At 40.9% G+C, this 23,036-nt stretch overlaps 1 protein-coding gene across 1 annotated transcript in view; it reads right to left on the reverse strand.

The window, feature by feature from the left end:
* Nucleotides 1–23,036, reverse strand: part of PPM1H (protein phosphatase, Mg2+/Mn2+ dependent 1H) — a 130,554-nt gene that overhangs the window by 25,731 nt on the left and 81,787 nt on the right. Inside the window, exons 5-6 of the mRNA XM_050323813.1 lie at nucleotides 14,857–14,941; nucleotides 8,436–8,554 (exon numbers count right to left, since the gene is read on the reverse strand). Of these exons, the coding sequence (XP_050179770.1) occupies nucleotides 8,436–8,554; nucleotides 14,857–14,941 (204 nt within the window). The remainder of the gene's footprint in view (nucleotides 1–8,435; nucleotides 8,555–14,856; nucleotides 14,942–23,036) is intronic.

The following is a 23,036-nucleotide window of genomic DNA, read 5'->3' on the forward strand; positions in this document are numbered from 1 at the left end:
TGATAGAAACTGTTTCAATTTTTTCCCCTCCTACACAAGGAATCAGTGGATTGGAGCTCATCAATTGGATAACAGAGCTTAAATCATCATCCCAAAAGGAACTGTTATCTGTACTGCCTATTGAACTATGGGCATCAAAATAGTGTAGTGCTTACTATCAAGAGGAAAAGATGTGTAGTGCAGGTTAGGCACAGAGCCACTGAAAATTATGCAATTTATGTCTCAACACAGCCATAATCTTAAAAAATATCATTATGCATGTGCTTCTGCAGAGTCAGGATCTCTAAATCAAGACAGCACTGTCTCATACTAAGTACCCTCCAGGTAGGTTAGCTCTAATGTTCCAGCATCTCGGTATCTTTCCCCTATTGCTCATCTGACACATAGTTTAATGAAGCAAAATTACAATAAACAAAGATAATAAAAGCACACAAACTACAGCAATGTTTGTTAAGAGAAAAGATGATGGCAAACCCAAATCAATTAAAGACCGATGCACATGCACATGTGCACAAAACAGTTTTTAGGGGAAAACCTACTCTAAACCAAGATACTCTCATAGGGCTTCATTCAAGTAAAAAAGAAGACATGTAAGTTTTAAAATACACATTATTCCCAGAAAATGAACCTGAAACTGTATAATACTTCATTTTCCAAATCCCAGTTCTGCCTACCCATCTATAAATTAAAAAAAAAAAATATAATAAAGTATCTCAGCATGACTCATACACACATATGATCTCTGGCTTTGTCAAATCAGACTGGTACGTGAGCTCTGGAGCCTTCACTGTTGTGTACAGTTGTAAGACAGAGTCTGCACTTCAGAGAGCACCAGTACTGTGTATTCCTGTGGAAGTAATTCCTAAGCAAACCAACTATCCAATCTTGGCCAGCCCATTTTAGAGATTCAAGCACCAGAATCTTTTCTCAGGCACTTCCTAGAGAGTGGCTGATTTTTTAGTCACTCACCTCTAATGAAGTATTACAAGGAAGTGGTAGAGGAAAAGTCAGGGAGAGGGTGGTCAAGGATCTCAAGCATCTATAGAGGTCCTTGCCCCCAGAAAAGACAAATCAGGAAAAAAATTAACTGAAGGTATTTAAAAACCACTTTCCCTTGCTGCTTTTTTGCTCAGGAGGCTGGGAGGGACAGAGCAAATGCTTTCATTCACTGCTCGTGACCTGCTGAGCTTCCACTACTGAGTGACAGAAACTGTGTGCAGATACTACAGCATCACATCAGGCAGGTCCCCCTTCTGCCACAGTCTCTTATGCGCTTCTTAAAATGTACTGCATTTCTTCTACTTTTAGAAGACAAAGAGGAAAGTTTGTTAGCAACTTACTCTGGAGACAGAGGGGTAGGGGAAGTGGGCTGTTAACACCTTATGGGCTTAATGCATTTGATGGAGAGAAAACCTGTTTGTAAATTTGTATTTTGCTGCATTTCTTGTGAAAAGGATGTGGTGAGGCAGATGGAAGAAAGGCTGCATACTAAACTCAGTGCCTGCTCCACACTTGATAGCTGTGATTCCCCCAGAAGCAAAGGAGATTGTTGTTAAGGAGGAATCTTGAAGCAAATTCTTCTGGGAAAGATAGGTTGCAGTGTAGGATGGGGCAGGCAGTGAGACACAGCAAGCAGAGACTTCATCATCCCACAGCAGTGCTGGAAACTCCTTCAAGGAGCAAGGGGCCTCCTCACAGCCAGAAGCAGAGCCATAAATCAATTTTGGGTGACAAGTGAAAGAAAGAAGACTTCCTAAGGACTCAGATGAGGCTATGTCAAATTTGTGCAGATGGGGAAGCCAGAGAAAGCAGGAGCGGGGGAAAGAGAATTCACCTTACCAGGAGGAAGAGTTGTTTTCGCTTGGGCTTTCAGATTGAAGATTACCTCTTTTCAGTTTAGTTTCCTTTAGATAAAACAGACTGGGGGCCTTTTGTCTGCCCCTTGCACATGTGGCACCTGATCTCGTGCCAAGGCAAAGCCCAAGCAGAGACACACAGCTGTGCAGGGACAGGTCTTAGATGCACTTTCCAGAAGGAGATGCTCTTGCAGGACATGACTCAGACCAACCTCATTCTTGTTGTTCTCACTTGGCCCCAGAGAGGCTATTTACAAAGAGCTTTATCCCAGACTCAAGTTTTCTCTTTAGTTGCAGCACTTTCCTGTTTCTGCTTTCTCCTGCCCCAAAGACACTGGCTCAGCTCCTGTGGCATGTGCACACTTGGGGGAAAGAGCCATTTGTCACTGTCAGGAGATGTGCTGTACACAGCAGGTCAGCTCTCACCTCCTGCTGCTCCTGCAGCGAGGGCTGCAAATCTTGAAAAGATGCATAACATGCACATTGCAAACAGCCATTCATCATCTGCAGAGCTGTGTCCCAGACACCCAGGCACAACCCAGCAAGCTGCTCTAGTTGTACGCACCAAAGAGGCATGTCTCCTCCTGCTCCTTGCAATGAGAAACAAGAACAGAGACACAAAAAGCAAGGCAAGTGGCTGTGGACGGTACCTGCTGCAAAAATTCTATCTTCTCTCTCCTCCAGAAAGGCCCAGTGCTGCAAAGGTGTCCCATAATCATTAAATTATGAAAATGTAAGTTGCTGGAAGAAAATTAATACCAGGCGTGACTGGGGAAAAGGTTGCTTTCTCGTGAAGTAATTATGAAATTAAAATTTGATCTCTCCCTGGCGATTGTACAAAGGATACGGCTGAGGTACTGAACACAACAATACAGCCAGGATTTTAGCAGAACGTTTCACTAGACAAAAAAGCTCAATTAAAAAAAGGGGGGGGGGGCGATGACTTTTTGTAAATTACATGAATTTGGCTAAAAGGCTCAATCAAGCAGGTTAGAGCACAGGGTTTGCAGACTTCCAATTACTTTTTACAAGTTGGAATCAAGCTGTTAAGAAATACAGCTTATCTGAATAAGACTAATAATGCTAAGCTAATTAGACCCACAGGCATTGGCCAGCAGATAAATTCAGGCCAAAAAGAGGGACACTGTCACTTTAAATACTGCCTTGGGATCAGCGGAAAAGCTAATGAGGAGTGTCAGTTGGGGCTGTTTTATTAGGTGGTTCTCCAGAGACTGTAGCCTAAGGTTTCTGAAGCAGGGCTTCTGTGCTTGATTCAATAAATCAATTTATATTAAAGGAGGGTGCAGCACAGGCACCAGCTCCATAAAGCATTTCTGTGGCATTTCTCAACCTGCTCAGGCACTCCTCGGGCAGCCTACCTGAATGTGCCGCCAAAGAGCATTGAGCCCAGCAATAAAAGATAGTGGCCACACTGGCAATATTTGTTCAAATCAGCTGACACTTTACCAAGCAAAACATGCACATTGGCTCTCACCAGGGTATTCTGGATCCCCAATAAGTGATTAATGAGAGCCTGGTTTTTGTGAGCCAGAGTTTGAACCGCAGACGGCAAGGCAGACTGCACAATGAAAGTAAAAGGCATCCATCCCAAACAAAATAAAACGGCTTGAAAAGTGAAGTTGCTTTTTTAATCAGATGCTTAGAGGCTGAAAGACATTCCCTGTTGGAAAGAAAAGGGCGAGCGCAGAGCAGGTTGGCAGCTTTCCAGGTAGCGGACAATATTGACTCTAGAATAAAATGGGTTTTGCTTAGCGCTTGCCTCAGGGCACCAGCTTCCCTGCTTTGGAATAAATCATGCAGGCGGGTGATTCCCCAGCACCGGCTGACCCTCGGGTGGGTAACCCTGTGTGCCACAGCACCCCCTCGCCAGACACAGGAACATAGAGCTGGCAAGGGCTCCATTGCTGCTGCAAAGATGGCACACTCAGAAGCACTGCCCAATTCCCCTGCTTGCTGCCGCCTTGGGCTTTAGCCAGTGGTGTTGAGGGCACTACACCAGCTCAGACAATTTCTGATGGGGTGCAGCTCAACTCTGCATGATTCCAGAGGGCAAAGGAAGCCAGCAACAAATAAGGTCAAAAACCAGACTTATTATCTAGGGCTCTTTTGCATGCTAAAAGTCAAAAAGCTCAAGCTGTGATCTGGAAACAAACATTTAAAGAACTCCACCTCAGTGCAAGCAGTAGAAAGGCTACTGTTTTTGTTCCAAGGAGGAGCAAAAAACTAACTTTGAAACCTCCAAAGCTGATTCCAGTTGGTAGTGCATTCTGGATGCCTTTGGTTAAGTGCAGCACTGAATGACTCCTCCAGACCTGTGAAAGGCTGAGACGGGAACTCTGGAAGGAGCCACAGCAGAGACACAGCCAGACAGAAAACCAGGTTTTGGGAAGGTGTCTAGGATCTAGTCAAAGCAAAGTATTTCAAAATTGTTCACACTGGATTTATCTACAAGTGAAGAAAAAAGTTTAGACACAGTTGGTCAGCTTAAGTAAAAGGCAGAGACAGAGAGGACTAACTCTGTGCAGTCCTTTCAAGGAGCAGTTATCATCAGGTTTGCCGTTTTCACACTATATATTTCTACCTCACCTTACTCACTCCCCCTTTTTAGTACTAACCACCCTCTGCTTGCATGGCCTTTAAGTCTTCCCTGATACTTTTGTTACCAAGACTTGCCAAAGTCACCAGGACACTTCTCTCTGATACAAGTTTAACCTCTGCAAGCCATGGGCCTGAAAACCCCAGCCCAGAGACCCAGCTGTGAAAGACTGTCAGTAAGACAGATGTCTGCCAGCAAATTATGGCTTGAGACAGCTCGGAGGCTTGTGCAGCAGGAGACACTGCTCTTAAGACATCTTGCCAGCTACAGTACACATTTTGCAGTGGCTGTTCAACCACAATGCACAAGGGGTGAGGGTGCAGGAGACGCGGCTCCCGGCTCCCACCAAAATGGGATTTATTTTAGATATATTTAATACAGCGTTCTTTCTCACCACAGCTGCCATGCAGAGAGAGGAGAAAGGGTAGGAGAGCTGGAGTGAGAAGAGAAAGGCTAGTCTCAGAGCAGTTACAGGCGGCCTGGACCAGTAATGCGGTACACATTGCTGGATCAGTGGTTGTCCTAATGCTGTGGGGAAACTTGGCAGCTCTGCTACCACTGTGGGCTGTGGAGACAAAGCCAGTGTGGAAACTTCACATGAAAAAAAGAGAAAGAAAAAGCAGAAAGAAAAAATAAAGGTCCAAATACATCATGACAGACCCAAAGACAATAACCTTTTGTAATCCAAACAAGCTGGTCAAGCCAAGCCATTGTTGAGAATCTGAAAAGCTCGAGAGCAAAGGAGGATAAAAATGAAGAAAAAATCATACAGCTTCTAATAGAAAACACAGTTAGTATCCTGAATTGTAAAATAAAACAGTTCATTTTCCCGAGGACACATCAGAGCATAGAGTATTTTACATTCTCTCACTCAAGGATTCAGTAATTAAGTGTAAGAGTGGCTGTTTCTTCCTAACATCACCTGCATCTCTTTACATGTATGTGCAGGTGTCAACACATTGTGAGGTCAGTGAACAAAAAAAAAAATTCAGACAACTGATCATCTGCCTTGTATGTGATAAAAAATTCAGCAGTGTTTTAGTGTATCAAGCTCTGGATGGCCAAAGCTCCATCTGACATTTTCTAGAAATGAATATATATGCTAATTTATTCTCCAGGGTAGATAGTGTCCTTAGAAACAAATGCAAAACAGACATGTCCTTGGCCATCTTGTCCTGATGCATCAGTTAAACCCATGAATTAGAAAGGGAAGAAATTAGAAGCCAAATACTTGAAGTGGAAAACAACCAGTAAGAAACCCCAGTCACCCCAAACCGTCACCTCTGAGGGCCCATTAAACTGGAACTCTAATGTCTTGTCCACAGTACCAGTCATTAAAATTGACCCAGACTTTTAGATAAATAGTAAGTGGCTGCTTCTCCTCTGCTTAGGAGATCACTGCACACAATTCAATCAATGGAATAGAAATATGTTGGGCAAATACCTTGCAAAAAGAAATAGATCCTTATTTAGAAGAGCTCTGATTTAGACAAATGTATGGTGATAGAGTAATTCCCTCATCATTTTACTGTCCTGAGGCAACCAAACAAAGAGGTAACTGACGCACTAGCTGTGAGATATGGTGCAGTTAAAAGATTCCAATTCTTTTATTCAGGAAAAAAATGTAGCCCCCATCTTCCACTTCCAGCCAGCAGTCAAAAGGAACAGCAGGGAGAGGTAGCCTCATCACAGTCCCCACATGCTTTTGCTTGGCACAGGCCAGCTATTTCTGGGACAATACTGCAATGAATTCAGACTTGAATTTTCAAGTCACAGTGCAAGCATTTATTCCAGAATAACTGCTTGCAGCTAAGCACATTTGTACTAAACTGGTGACAATTTCTGCATTGACCATATTAGAAGCTATAACTGGATCAACATGTGTCCTACACTTCAGGAAATACAGAAAAAACAACAGGAAAAAAACTGTCTTCTCCTACCCGCTATATGCTAGAGTTAGGAGAGTTCACGCACCAGTACTGAAACACAACACATTGAATGAAATCTTCCAGTTCGACTTACTAACGCTCTTCTACCTTACTCCTTATTCTACGTTTGAGTTCCTTCTTATTTATCTTCTTCTAATGCCAAACAGTATTAGCAATAACCATTTTGAATACGGTGAAGTGCTACTCACAGATTCACAAATGAAGTAGAAACTGATATAAGGAATTATTTCTTCTCTTAATTTTTAACCTTTGCAACTCTGTATGAATCCCAACATTCTGCTGGTGATTTGGTCTGGAAAAATCACAGTAGTAAGCAGGACTTCCACTGAGCTTCTTGATATGGCTCTCATGGTTCATTTGGAACCTCTAGTATGTGCGAACATCTTTCTCCTCTTCATGCTTTACTTTGTATTTATCCCCACCAAGTTTGATCATTGTGATGCCCCTTCATGTAAATCACTTAATTATTTCCAGTTCCTCATGGTCCTCCTTGTTTAATAGGAAAAGAGCTGTGGTGTCACCTGCCACTGCTGCAGCTTTACCACTCTAGCTTCATTTCGCTTCCAGACAAGTAGCCAACTGGGAAAATGTAAAACAACTCCCATGACTCTGAAGAAACCCTCTTTGCCTTCCAATCATGATAAAAGAAATCTGTTCTTACCCTCCTCTCAGGAAGTTCCTGGCCCATGATACTTCTGTAGCTCTCCCCCAAACCAGAAGCCTACACTTTGTTGTTTTTTTTCCCCCCCAATAGCATGTCACAACTTGAAAAAGAACTCCTGGAAGTCTACATGAAACCATTCTTTACTGATGCCTCCAGAGACATCAGAGAGTTTAACAAAAACCCTTCTTTTGCAGAAACTGGGAGAGCGTCTCATGATGTTCCAAATGTTTTGCAGTCTAAGTCCTCATTTGATCCAATGTTCTCATTCTGTTCCTATTCTTTTGCTCATGCCTGTAGCCTTTTTAAAATGTGAAGTCATCGTTCCCAGGGTGAGACTGCATATTCTACTAGCAGCTGTTCAAGATGAGAGACAATGATGCCTATTCCCAGACTTACATGTTCTGCACAAACACTCCAGATAATATTAAACTTAGACCATTATTCTGCCATTAAAACATCATTATATTTATGGTGTATAAAGCAGGGGACAAATCAGAAGTGATGCGGAGTGGTTGTTGCAGTGAGCATCCAAGTTTCCAAACTTACAAGAATTCACTCTTTATTTTTTAACCCCCTCTATTCTTTCTCTTCCTCAAATGACATTTACTACAGAGGATAAAACACAAACACCATGGAAATGAAGACCATTCACATATACTGGGCTTTGCCTTTATAGGTCTCACAGAACTCACAACAGCAAAGATTAGGGATTCTCCGAGTGGGACTCACTTGAGAAGAAGCCCCTTGAACCAGTAAAAAACAATGAAGACATTTAGCCATAGACAAAAAAAAAAAAAAAATCATCATTCTTTCTGTCTTCACTTCTTTAAGTCAATGCTGTTCATTCAAGCCTTTTCATTTTGGGCTGGTTATGACTTTTGTTCAGATAAGCCCATCTCTAAAACAATTCCTCAAGGAATTACCCAAATCAGGGGCCAGCTGCACTGGAGTATGGGAGGCAACTCTTCCCTTCTGAAAGCATTCCTCAGCATGCAAAAGCATCACAGTCCAGATTCTGATCCAGAATCTATAAAAAGCTACTTCCAAGATAGGAAAATTGTTTAGCTTTCAGAAGCTTCCCCCAGAACATCTTCCCCTTTATGTGTTTGCTCTGCTTTGAGTACTCCCACACTAACATGAAAAAAGGTCCTGGCTCTGTGGGGAGGTCAACTTATTTAAAACATTAACTTCTAAAAGAAAGATACATCTGAAAGAAGGAAATGCCTTTTCTTTTAGTATGGAGGGGTGCACCTCCATGTTTGACCAGTTTACACTAATCAAAAATATGTACAAAGCAGGCATTTGTTGGGGAGAAGGTTGACCCCATGCCGAGAAGGACACATTCTTACCAGCCAGTCATGTTGAAGTCACGGTAGAGCATCCTCTTCCCAACTTCCTTGCGCTGCACCCTCCGTGGAAACTCTAAATGTGTGAATTCATTTCCCAGCAAGTGGGGTTGCATGTAAGCCTGTGGGCAGAAATTAAACCACAGATACCACATAAAACAAGACATTATCTATTTTTAATGAGGTAGCATTACCATCCCTTCCTGCTCCCTTCCCACACAAATTCCACCCCTTTCTCCACCCTTCTTTTTAAATAAGGAAGATGATGTGCTCCATTTCAGCAAACAATGTGCATATTCACCAGTTCTGACCCTGCCTGGTGTCCAGCAGCAGCCTCATAGCAGTCCTCTTGCCCTCAAAATCATTCACTTCTCCCTGCTCCTCAAAATTTGGGATGTCTAAAGTACACTTCATCCATTGACCCTGAAGGAGTCTGCAGGGCTTTGTAAAACAGAACACATCTCCTTTTGTAGGTCATCAACTTGAGAGAAGGAAATGATCAAATATAAAATCATGGAGAAAGCAGAGACTTGGAGGAGTGTACGTGCAGTGAAGCTGAGTGCAGCTTTCTGACTCTCAGTTCAGCTATGCCAACAACACACACAACCCACAATACTACCACACTTTAACTGTCACCACCTCGAGAAAAACATCCTCTTTTACCTGCTCAGTGTGCTGCACCCCATCACATGTGACTCCAAATAATCACAAGCTGCAGAGCAATTTATTTTCTTGTTTTCTAAAAACTACTTCCTTCATGCAAAATAGACTTTAAGAAAAGCAGCAGCAGTTTTGTGTCACAACCACAATTAGTGTCTTTGATGGTTTTAATGTTCAAATGCTGCTGCTGTCCATTTTGGTGTACTGCTCTGCAGATGCTGGAAGGTCTCTTTGCCAGAGTCATGCCTGAGGCTCATGTTCTCCAAAGCTGACCATACTGAAGAGCATCTCAAGGCAATTTGTCTACTGTGTAAATTTTTGGATTGAATTTATACACATATCGCTCAACACAATAGGTTAATTCTAAACATACTCTATTTCTTGTTTCTGAAATAAATCTCACCCCTTTTTCTTTAATACTTTCACAAAAAAGCCTTTCTCCCTCCCTCCTCAAAGCGACATTGTGAGTGAGTTCTTGTGAAGACACAGTCAAACTGGCTAGGGAACTTAAAAAAGTTGTATTTCTTAACTTTTTTGCAGGTAACTCTTTTTTCTTATCCAGCCAGTTAAGGTAACAAAGTCTGTCTTATCTTCAGCAGCAGCTGCCATCATGGCAGATGAAATGAGCTGGGTTTAGTTTGTGGGTTGGTCATGAATCTAGTGCTCATCAAAGGTGAGCAGCAAGAAGCAGTGGAAGCCCTTATTGATCTACCTGGAATCTACCATGCAGATAGTTCACAATAAAATATTTCCTGCATTTAAGAGCTGAGCCTGCTTTCACTCGCTGGATCAGGCTCAACACATCACAATGCTAACCTTCTATCAGCCTGTCCCTGTTCCTGTCACCGGACATCCTTCCAGAAAACACCTCGAGCTCAGCTGAAATGGGACTGAGAGAGATTGCTGTGTGTAGCCAACAAGATTGGATTCTGCTTTCAAGAGGTGGCTTTCAAGCATGCAAGTGTGATCTTGACATTGTGATCCCTTCCTGGAACAGCAGCTCCAACAGGTTCTCTATGTACAGTTAAGGGAAATACATCTTTTTCCTGCAGTCTACAGTCAGTCAAGGTCCCCTTCTCCACCCAAATATTATTTTCAAGGATCATCTAATTGAATCACTGTTCCTCATTAGAAAAGTGGTTCAGAAGCACTAACAACTTTTGAGAGATCCAGCAGTATTAGTCCACATGAGGCTTTTTATACTTTCAGAACTCTGGACTCTCTATTTAAAAGTACATGTAAGCTTTTTATTTTACTCCGGTTGCAAAAAAGATGGAACATTCCTAATGATTTGATGCATCACAACACATGAATGATATTTGTTGTTTACATGAAAACAAAGAAGTAGATTTTTTTGGTATTTTTTTAATTCTTTCTAGTTTATGATATTGTAAACAATGAAGTCAGTCTGCTTTGAAAGTGCAATTCAGTTCACTTTTAAAAATGCACAGCCTGTCTTAATTAAAACATCACAAACCACTTCTAGCTAAAGACTACTTTCGCCTGCCTACAAAAAAAAAGAAGTCTTATTCAAAGAAAAAACCCTCATACCAGACATCAAAATGAAGTTATCTAAACTTTAGATTGTGAGATTACTTACTAGTCTGAATCACAGGTCCAGAAGAAAAATATTACAGGCTTTTAGCATTTTTCCACTTGAAAACAAGAATTTCCTTTTTTGAAAGGTAAAGTGATGGGGAGAGACTGCATTTCATAAAGATTTACTCAGATGGAAAGTCTGAGGTCACAACTGAAATAAGATTAATAAAGCTGGCAGTTACCAGTGGACTGCTAATGTTCAAATAAGATTTCTCTTCCACAGCCAAGCCTCAGTGCTTGATTTACAATCTAGAGATCTTAACTCGATTCTAATATTTTTGGCGTCAGTGAAGCAGAGGGAAATGAGCAATTTGGAAGCTTCTGGTGTCTGTGATCTGAATTCTTATGTGAAGAAATGGTGATTTTTGTTAGGTTTTGCTTTATTTTTTAATTTTCCATGTTTTTTACCGTTTTTTTGAACAGTTATTTTTGATGCTTCACTGTTAATTCTACAGAGAGAAGAATGTTCTATTATAAAACTCAGCTGCAACTTCCAGTAGGTTTTGTTGAGAATTGTTCTCCATTTACTATGAGGTAAGACTTTCTACACCTCAACCAAACCATGCTGGGCAGCAGAACTAGAAAATAAATAAAGAACAAAACTTTACAAACCTACAGATCTTTCAAGAAGATATACAAGCAGACAACACAAATCCCCTCAAGGTGATCACATGAGAAATAAAAATGGTAAGTGAACTAGCAGAATTTCACCTAGTGAAAGGTACCATATTTTCCATTTTTTAATTTGTTTAGTCTCAATTTGCAAGAACCCCAGACCAGAAACACCACACAGAGAATCTAACTTTAATAAAGAGTGACTATCAAACACTTTCTTTATATCTTTATGATAGGTTTGTACAACGTTGTTATTTTGTGTTATGGAATGGGAACATTTTCCATATTTTCTCTTTCTGAAGGTATTACAGCTTTTTGGTATAAATCTGGCATAGCCTGCACCGTGTGTTTTTGGTACTCTGCCATTTCATGGTGTATTTTGTGGCTGAATGTACTACTCTCAACATTAGTTGTTCAAAATGGATTTCGCTTAAGAAAATATTAGTCACGGTTCTTTAAAAAGGCCATTTACTTCCTGCTGTGTTTCCTGGTGATCAGAAAAGCAAACATGAAATTGAGATAAACCTAGACTTGCACACTAGCTTGCAGTTAATTAGGTGGCAGGAAACACTGCATGTATCTTTTTGTACCTCAATAAGGCCTGCTTACGTCTTTTCCAGCTCCTCCAGTATGCACTGCACTGGAACATCACTGGCAATAGTGGCTTTACTGCATTCTGTGTTATTTTCAGAATTGCTGTTTTCCCATACATCAACCATATCTTAAAACGTTATACTCTTATAGGATATTCTACTATATGGAACTACCGCTCACAATGGCACACACAGCACAATGCATCCAGAAGTTTTGCAAATGATTCTATTACCATATGGACATGTTTAAGCAAAAGAGAGATTAAAACTAAAGGAGGTGGTGGTAGAAGGAAAGAGGGAAGTAGAAGCCAAATCCATTCCTGGATTGGTGTCTCATCTTATGAAAGGCTAGGACCCTTTCCATCAAACCACACATTTCTTATACCACAGCATCATGTAGTGTGTCAGATGGCCAGAGCAACTCCCAGTCAATACTGGATTTTGTTTTCCCTCAAGATACACTGATAGGGAAAGCCAGGGCTTTTCCCAAGTGCTGTGAGGAGCTTTCCTGCTACAGTGCTAAAAAGAAAAGAGACACAGAAATTCGAAAGAAAAGGAGGCTTGTGAATACCTACCAGTGGGAGGGAAGCAGCGTAGCGCATTGAACCTCCACAGAAGCTGAAGGACCAAGGGAATACTGGTGCAAATCTTTCACACCTATGCCTTAAGAAGTGCTCTCTGACTGAAAGATTGATTGCTTTCTGCAATACTCTCACAAGTTGCCTGATGCAGAAATCTGTCTCTGCCACACGACCTGCCTGAAATCTGCAGCTGTATGCTGCCTTCCCACTGCCCTCCTATGGAGTGATGACCATGCCCAGAGCTGCTTAAAAGTCAGAACGATTGGATAGTCAACTAATTCTATTAGGTTTTCCATGCCAGAGGCCTATGCCCAAGGCCATTCTTGGATGCACAGCAATAAACCTGCATTAAAATCGCAGCCAGATGGGGAAAATATTTGTTTCCCTTCCCTCTCAGTCACTTAACCAGTACTAGCTGAAGCATAGTTTTGTGTAAGACTAGGTTGGAGGACTTCATATAGAGATATTCACATGACCTGAACAACTCATTATCCTATGGATTTCTTTCCACTGGAAGTTAAGGCTCAGAAAAGAAGACCTAAATGAACCTCCTGTGTGGCTGAAGCAATCAATAGGCACTAAAGGCAGAGGAAGGCTCCTTCACCCTGATCGTGCCAACAGTGTCTACTGCACAGGGAACCAGCGCTCAGTAGCCTGCAGGCTGTAAATCCATACCCTCCCTTTACTTGTGCAATAACTTCCCCACAGTGAACAGCATCTCTGCATTTACCAAGTAAAACATGAATGCTAAAATGATTAAGTGATTTTCTTCCTGTTGTGCCAGAAGAGCAGTGTCATACGTTTGAAGCAAAGAAACTCAGCTCTAACTGCAAATAAGAAAATACATCCAAAGTGACTAACTTTCAGACAGGAACAGCAGAAAAGAGATGTTCATGGTGGAACAGACTGATAGCAGAACCTGGGGCCAGACAAAGTGTGTAAAATTATTTGGATTCTAATCAGCTAGACAGATGCAACCTCTGGCGTGTATGTTTATGCCAACCTTGTAAGAAATTTGGGGTCATCTTTTTTTTTTTTTTAACAATAGAGTAAAAATATTATTTATGGAATGTCATGTTTGAAATTCTCTCTAATTTTGTTTCACGCTCTTGCTGTCTTGCATGTATTCCCTTTGAACACGTAGACCTGGCATATTTGTTATATATAGAATTAAAATAAACAAACAAAGGTAAAGGAATTTTCCAGAGCAGAAAGAAAACAGCAGAAATACTTTTCAAATCAACTACTGGTTTCAAATATGAGCCAGAAAGGACATCAAAAGAGAAAAACAATCCTTGTAGGCAATATTTTATCCTGTACTTCCTACAGAAGCAGACTCCCTAGATGCTAAAGATACCTTTTATTTTAAAGGCTAACAAATTATTTTAAATTTAACTGAACTGTAAATATTTATTAGGCCTTTCTTTCATTTGTTTCTCTGAATATGAATACTCCCAAAAGCAGTTTTCCCTCTGAAATTTTCAGCTTCCAGACAGTGAAACTGACTGAAAAAAAAATCAAATGTGACAATCGAGGAAACAAATTTTTTTCTTTAGAACCTTCCACCCCACCTTTCAACCATCAGCATTTTGTCTAGTTTCAAACCACATTGCTTGGGCCAGGCTGAAGAAAAGAGATATCCTGAGACCAGGGAATCCCACTAGCCTTGGCCTGCCCACCTCAAGTCAGGCAAGGCTGACAGAGCCTGCCTTGGCCGAAGCTTAAATTTCTAAGAGAAAAAAGCAGGAGAGAAGAAGAAGCAAAAAAGAAATTTCTCAGCCATGTTAGGAATGACATTTTGACAAACAGCCAACCAACTTCAACCAACCCATCCAACTATTGATGAAAAACTTAAAAAGTAACAGAATTGTTTGCATGAAAAATAACACTACACATTTTGACTTTTGTTACTTGGGTAGCTTATCAGCAAACACAGCCTGGTGTATAAAGCATCCCATATGTCCTCAGCTAGTAACCCTGTCCCAGCTTTACGGGTGCTGCTACACTAAATAAAATCAGTCTTTGATCACCCATCCTATCCTCCAGCTACTAATGTTCACTGAGATCAACTCTAAATTGGACATATTTTCCCTGATCGAGATACTATGAGCATACTATTAGAATAAATTAATCAAACTCTGCAATATCAATGGTCTTCACTGAAGAGATACGACTCCTTTCATTGAGATTTGCATCACCAGGCTTTTCTTCAGTTTTGCTGATGGCTAAAAGACATACATGATCAGTCACTGGTGTTCAGTGAACACATCATCCTTCACTAAGCCACAGTAACTCAGCAGCATTTCTCTGAGCCTTAGGTATTACCAGGCAATGCTGGTCATCAGCAACACCTGATTTGGTCCTCAGGTCTCTTACCAGATACTGAAGTCGCTGGCGTTCAGTCTCTGGAGTGAATTCTGAAGACATTGGAATGACTTCACCATTTCGGATTATTATAGCCCTGTAACAGTAATAAAACATCATCAGTACAGGGGAAAAAAAAAAAAAAAAAAGTAAAACATACCCAGGAAACCACAGGGTACAGTCACACTCTTATTCTCTTCAAAATCACAGTCAAATAAAGCCATTTCTTTTCTACTGAGGTGGCCAGCAGAACAGGATAATAATTTCTGCCCTGCATCCTTTAGACTGGATAACGAAGTATATTTGCATAAGCTAAGTTCATTTCAGAGCTCACAGAAACATCAGAGCAACAAAGGCAAGAGTTATTTCAGTTGATATCTACAGGGTATCCTTATTAAGTGAAATGCAGACACCCAGAGGAGATGCTGCAGAATCACTGATTGTAGAACAACTCTTTGCAGATTTTAATATAAGTTGTGGCTGACACTCTCTAAACTACTGGTTTCAAATGACTCATACAAGCACTTTCCAATTATCGATTGGTCATATATCACATCAGAACATTTCTACTCCAACAGCAAATGGAAATAGCAAAGTGAATCCTATTTAACACAAATTTAACTAGTTATCTGCCAAAAGATGACAGGTAATGGAATGAGCATAGATCAGCCAGGGGATTTCAGGCACACTTCTGCAAGTTGTAGAGAGGAAATTCTCCCAAATACCTGCCTGTTGCCTCTCAACAATCTGCTATGCTGCACGCAGAATATGGCCCAATCCTTCCCTGGTGTAATGCCACTGGATGGAATACAAGTCACAAGAGGGAAGAATTTACTCAATATTCCTATTGCATTCTGCAGTCATGTATTCACTCACAGAATCCCATTCCTTTATCTTTCCATTATTTAGGCAGCTCTGTAAGGAGAGTAATGGTTGGTGCTTTTGAAGTGCTGGGTAAATCATGTGTCATCTTAAAGACTTTAATGCCTATTTTAGAGCTTTTTCTCAGCCATCAGGAGATTAATTTAGTGTTTGGATACTAACAGTGTACCATCTCTCCTCTTGAGTTTAGGCAGAATCTGGTATAGCTAAAACAAGCATTTGCCACGTGGATTCCAGCTTGTCTGTGTTTTAAATGGCCTCATTTCTGTGATCTTTTCATCCCATTGATGTGCTATTTACGAGCTAGCTTACTTCCCTTGATAATTTGATGAATTTGCTGTCATTGGTTCTATGCCAGGTGTTCTGATGGCACTGTAATGCAACCAACAAAGGCACAGGAAGATTGAAAACTTAAACCTCTAAACTCAAAACATAGGTATCTTGAGAAAACCAGCTCAGGTACAAACCAGGTTTGTAAAATTACTGGCTCCAGGTCTTGTGGATAGGTCATTGGAGTAAAACTGTCTCCAAATGGTCATCTACTACTGCTAGTATGCAAAAGGCAGGAGCATTATCTATGAGGAAAGAAACTGTTCACATTCTGAGATTCACGTGGCAAAGAACAGACAGGTTCAGGATGGCACTACAATGTGAGATGTAGGAAGAGGCTCTAGTGATGAGGGGAAAACTGCTTTGCTTTGACAGGTAACAAATTTACTGCTCCTGGACCTCCAGCACTCACTTGCAAATAATCCCGTGTAGAACTTAAAGGTAGGCAGGAGCGCAACCTACATATTGAAGGCTCCCACTGGCCCTCCACTGCTACAGTTAAAAACAATATTGTGTGCTTGAAATGAGACAGACATGGTGGTTGTAACTCTTCAATTTGTTGAAACAAATATGTGCAGAATTTTTGCCAGATTTTTTTCTCCTTTATGGAATCTGGATACGCTAAAGGCTTACAAAAGTGCCTATCCAATGAAAAATAATAAAAGTTTGTTGATTTTTCTTTTTATTTCTGAGACATTTAAATATGAATTAAGAACTCTACCACCTCTTTTCTGTAACAACACCTTTGCTTTTATTTTTGTAATTCCTAAAGTATTCAGTTTTGAACCAGATTAATTTACTCAAACAGTGAACACTTTTTATAACCTTTTTTATGTTATTTGATTCACTTGAGTAGGCCTGCACTTAAGGGGACTGTGGGTTTAGTACATACACTGGCAACAGTCTAGACTAGACTGATCAAAGGAGCTGATCAGACACTAACCAAATTTTACGCACTAGTTTAAGTGAGTCATAAGGGATTTTCTGATCTTGTGCTTGTCTGAAAGAGCTAATATAAACCCACACATAGATATAACTGCTAGCATATTAGTCTAATTTTCTAATTATCCCTTGCTTCTCCTTTAATCACCATTTCACAGGAAATCCATATTTTTAAGACCACTCAGACCAGTCTGGGGTCCACCTTTTTCTTTGTGCACATTGACATACTTCCTATATATGTTGATAGCTGTCATTCTCACTTCTATGGGTAGAATTGGGCCCTGAGGGACTCACATAAAAAGCAATTCAGAGGCGAGTGGGTCAACCTTTCATGGCTCAACTTATTTTCACTAGAAATTGCAGCCACCTGGGATGAAAAGCACAACCCAGCACACACACACAAAAAATCTTCGGAGAAGGAGGAATTAAAGCAGTACTGTTGATACCTGATAAAACAGAGCCTTGGTTTTATGTTTTTCATTAATATTTTCAGCAGCTGGACTTTATTCAACTTGCAAGTTACAGCTGCTCATAAGAGTTAAGTGATTTGATCTGAGGAATTAGGCAGCTCTAGATATGAGTAATAGGAGGGATGCAGATGCACACGTATAGCTCACTGGTCCAAATTCAACTGTGGTGGGCTTATAATCCCTTACCCGGCTCTTTACCTTTCTGAACCAGCTGCTCAGCCATTTCATGACAGCAAAGGGTATTTCTGACAGCCCAAGTGACACAAATGGACACATTTGTTGGCTGTCTCACTAGAGAGGCTGGGTGAAAAAGCCTGGCTTGGGAGCCAACCTGCTCCATGGGATTTTCCCCAGTGATTTAAAAGGTGCCGACTCAGGCCTTAATTGGGTTTGGAGACTGAACTGCCCTTTCTGTGACCTTCCAGTGACAGAGCTGCCAAGCACCGACTGAAGGCTTTTCCCACCGAGCAACCTCCAGAGCCCTGAATTCAACAGCCCAGAGTCAATAACTGCTCACGAGGAGGGAGCCTGGCTGATGCAGCAGCTGCAAACAGCTCCAGCAACTGCTTTTAGAGACCCACTCTATACGGTCCTGCAGGACAATTAATTTTGACTTTACACTGCCTAATGGACTAAGTAGCAACATGGTGTTACATGAGCATTACTGCTTCTGCCATGCATGAAAGACACATGTATGCAAGGAAATAGTGCTCTGAAAGCATTTAGCTCCCCGTGCATTGAGGATATATGAATGTATTATTTTATGCCAGAATACAGCTGTCCTATTAAACTGTCAGAAATAACTACACAGGAAGCAAGAACAAGAATAGATGCGGTGCCCAGAGAGCATCTGATTCTGCCATGTTTAATAGTGACATTTTAATTTCAGCCACACTGGTGAAACACATTATAGCAGAGCCACAGGGCAAGCCTGCCAAAGGCAGATGGATGATTCATGTTTGCAGGGAACAAGTATGTCAACACTAAGCAAATATTCTCTGATGACAAGGTTGCTTCAGACCCATACCAATCATTAATTTATATCACCAGTGAAGTAGTAATTAAAAAAACAAAAGCTTTATTGGCAGGATAGGAAACTGGGAGTCACAGATCTGCAGCCCCCTCAGTGCATTGCCCTCCACGCTCCACGGCTCTGATGCCCTCTCCACACAGCATCATCTGCAGCGAGCAAACAGAAGAAACTGCTCTGAGGTCTTGAGGCCATGGAGGCCAGTAAGTCACTTATTTTGATCCCTTCTAAAAACAAACTATAGATTTCTCTGAGTCCTTTCCCCTCTTTTGAACCCAGCTACCTAACTCATTACCCACAGGAACTACAGATTGTACTTTCCTTTGCATTTCAGATATGTGCTCTGCACGACAATTAAAGCATGTTCACTAATCCAAAGCTGGTAAATACTCACAGAAAACAGGAATATAAGGGGGGAAAAAGTCCCCCATACACTAGTAGCCCAAAATGGAAGGAACAATAATCTGATTTTTTCTCTCTCTTCTGGACAGTTCACTGAGTTCTTCTGACTCAGAGAAGCCATGCCCCAAACAACTAAATGTGGAGCAAGAGACGTGCCAGTGCCTCAGCGTGCAAGGCAGAACTGGCAGTCATGGTAAATCCTACAGTTGGCCATGTCTACTCAGTCACACAGGAATGAAAAGAAACACCAGGATCTTAAAAGGCTGCATGTACACCTCCAGAAAACAGTACATTTATCTTCTGGATTGACATGACTGTGTAGTCCAAACTGACCAGATAAATTCACACAGAACATTACAGATATGCTTTTTTATATATATTCAAATTCAACACTTTGAAATTATATTTGGTGCCTTAGTATATATACTCTTTTAAAATACATGGGGAATGAAGCAATAAAAGGCTAAAAATCCGCCACTGCGCTGTAATGCTGCTGTCATGCTCAGGATGTGGCAACAACACCAGCTTAAGGAAAATATTGACATATCAACTGCTTTTGCATTTTTAATATGGATAAAAACAGCCACCTCTCCTTGAATCAAACAGGGTTTGGTTGGTTTTTTTTCCTTTTGTGGAGAATACAATCAGATGAAAATTGCGCAGCATCCTTTCTGAGTTTCTTATGAGAAACAGAGGGAAATTCATACATTTTAGAGGAGGTTCTTGTTGGTTACTCTCATTCAATCACACAGAGAAAGAAACACTTTAGTGAACAAGGTCAAAAGTATAATTCCACTGCTGTCATGGGTCTATTGGGATTCTAGTGTTCAAAACAAAGAGGCATCTCCAACTGTGAGGAGTATTCAGGGGACACCCTGGTTCCATTACACATTTTTTCAGCCAAAAATGATCTGAAATGCAACATTAAACTCCACATTTCTACAAAAGAGGATAAAAATCTGGAAAAGGTGTTAAAGAGAGACTATTCAGAAAACCCATTTTGACCATGTATATCAATTCCAAGTCACTGGGAGGATGTATCCATTTTGTCAAATGGTGTTAAGCATGTGGATTCGGTACAGATCAAGCAAAAGTGTCTGACCTGCCTGAAAAGGTATTAGAAATGTGTCAATGGAAAAGAAAGTGGGATTAAACTGACAGAAGGAATAAGGCAGGGGTTTATTACATTCAAAGGGGAACCAAGCAACAGATTTTAATTAGGTGTGTCACAAAACAGCAGAGAAAAAAAAAGTAAATCCTAGAAATCCAGTAAATCCTAGAACAAGTTTATGTTGGTACTTGTTTACTATGGTAACTAAAGAATCTAAGGAAGATCAACTATAATGTTTGCTAAGGTTCAAACCAGTTGTGTTTTTTTTTTTAATTTATTTCCCCTTCTTAATTGCTAAGAACTGAAAGAAGATGATTGTAATATGATTAAAAAGAGAAACGTTTGTCTTTTCTTCAAATGAAGTACTGGAACTTACAGCTATTATGATTACTGATGACTTTTAATACATTCAGCACTGGCACCTTGTTTTCACCTATTATGAACTGAGTTACTCTCAGTTAATCCCAGGCAGACCCATTTCTCACTGTTTCTTTCGAAACCAGGTGAAAATACACCTCACTGCACTGGCAGTAATCCTTGAACTACAGTGCAAAGCCTTTAAATTATTTCCTTAATTTTATGAATTAAGGCAGGCTAAGGATAGTGAAACAAACCATTATATAACATCTAGCTGCCATTAAAATAGGTCCCAGCAATGACATATGCATCTCCATAAAACTCAGGTGAAAGCAGCAGCCCCCAGCAAACCAATGGACACCCCCCCGGCTGCCTCCCACTCATAATACCCAAGATAATGGCCCAAGTCCTACTCATCATCATTATCAAGAAGGAAACAAGTAACAAACCAGGGAAGGAGTAGAGCCAATGAAAATCGCCTTTTGTCCTCATTTTCCATTTCCCGCCACTCAATAGTCCTGCCACCCTGATTTCTTTGTATTTTTCAGTGCAAACATGAGGCTGTTCACAGAAATATTCTGACAGAAGAGAAAAACTGCATGATTTTTCTTTCAGCCAAACAAAGCCAATGTTGCGAGGGAGCACAGTCACCCTGCTTGTGACTCTTCCTGTGACAATACAGTTTCGTGTTATGCTGTGGTTAAAGGAGGCTGCTCAGACACTTTCATTCATCACTTGCAGGAACTTCAGCTCCCTCAAGCCAATAAAAGGTGTGAGAACTTGCCTTGGTGAAGTATTGCAAAAGCAATTTCCTACAGGAGTGTGCTTTGGCATTTCCTGCCGGAACAATGAAGATCCCTCCCAAACTTCTGCTAAGGTTTTTTGCAAGCTGCCACCCACCCTAGCTGCTCCAAGAGTTAATATCTCAGCAGCACAACCGCCAAGTGCAGCCCCTGCTCCAGCAGGACGCTGACTGGGTATTTCCATGTACTTCATTTAAGGTCCTTTCTTCGTGTCTTGGCACCAGCATGGAGTAAAGCATGCTACATCTCTCCTGTGGCAACATGAGAACCTCCTCCTGCCTTTGAGAAGGACCAGGCAAAGAAATGAGGAAATTCAGTCCCTGCAAAAACCTCTGGAAGTTGTCTTTCAGAGGCAGGCTACCTACAAACACATGAGCTGTTCCTCTGCACACACATGTAGAGCTTTACAGTGTTTTCAGTTATCCAACTCATTCATGTTTAAATGCTTGTTTCGTGGTTCCTTTAGAGAAAGCCTCTGGGGACAATGAGGCTGCTGAAATACTCAAAAGCCACTATTTTGGTGAATTGTATCATTATTGTATTATTTTTAATAAAGGACCACAACTCAGCAAGCAGAAGCTATTTCTCTAAGCAAAATAATTTTCATAGATTTCCATGGAAAGGCTTACTTCTCCATCTACACTAGCACCTAAGCCAGCCAGCATCTTCCTTACTGCCACCAAAAATAATAAAAATCTGAAATTTTATAACTGATGTCATATTGCGTTCCCATGTATTCACTAACTACTTAGTAAGCAGCAGTTAAAAGGATTTTCTACTTCTGGCAGCCTCCCTCTGCCTTATATATTGCATCTAACCGTGAGAAGCACTTGGTAGTCACCAACAACGTAGCTAAATTACTTCAGTTGTTTCTGTATCACTTCTCACTCTACAGTTCTAAATTAAAAGATGAGTTTGCACGTGAGAGAGCTTGGAGAAGCCGCATCACTTCCTCATTTTTGACCCCTGAAGCTGTACTCTTCTAGTTATCAATGCCTTTTTGGTGGGCAGTAGCTCCATTCCCATGGGACCTTCCCATGAATTCACTGCTCTAGTTTAGGTCCTCAAGTGTCTTTTTTGTCTGATGAAATCTAAGTATGAAGTTATTATTAGCAATTGGCTTTATTAACAGTGTTTTATATTAGGGCTAATTATACATTTTTTGGTATGTCTACCCCATCACTAATGGGAAGGCACTGGTTATCTATATGCAATGTTCTTATTTGTTTAATCCAGAAAGTAACTTCTGCTATTGAACCAGTAGGGACTTTTTAGGTTTACCTATACACTTGAAGTATCGTCTACTCTAGTTCCAGTAGTACTAAACCAAAAGTGAATGAACTAAACCAAACTGCTCTGTAATTTGTAATCTGTTGGTTTACATCTGAACACACCGATGTTTCAGAAAGGGCTTCAGCTGGCAGCTAGGAAGCTATTACAAGCCAGTTTACAGTGACACTACTAGCACATGAAAACTGCTCACTGTTGGTTCCAGTATCCTTAGGCTGGAGATTTACTGCTCTCACAGGATTCATTTTGGCCATGATGATTTCAGTGTGTTCTTTGTTTGAATACAGCTAAGGCCAGGGTTGCAATGGTGATAGATCACCACGTTTCTGTACCATGGCTGAACAACATGCCACCAATTACTCAGGCCATGCCAGGAAAACAAAGAAGTGCAGTCATGTCTCTGTGGCCAGCTCTGAGCTTCAGGACTGGTATCTGTGGAATCAAAGTCTTTTTCCCTGCTGTCCAGGATATCACATTCATCTCCAGGATGAGTTACTATGGCAACTAAACCTGGGCTTAGTGGATGAAGGCATTGCTGTGCAAGTCAGTGTTTATTTTTGTCAGTTATATGGCTG

This window comes from Myiozetetes cayanensis, unplaced genomic scaffold, assembly GCF_022539395.1.
Source record: "Myiozetetes cayanensis isolate MyiCay16 unplaced genomic scaffold, myiCay2020 scf3, whole genome shotgun sequence".
NCBI classification, from domain to species: domain Eukaryota; kingdom Metazoa; phylum Chordata; class Aves; order Passeriformes; family Tyrannidae; genus Myiozetetes; species Myiozetetes cayanensis.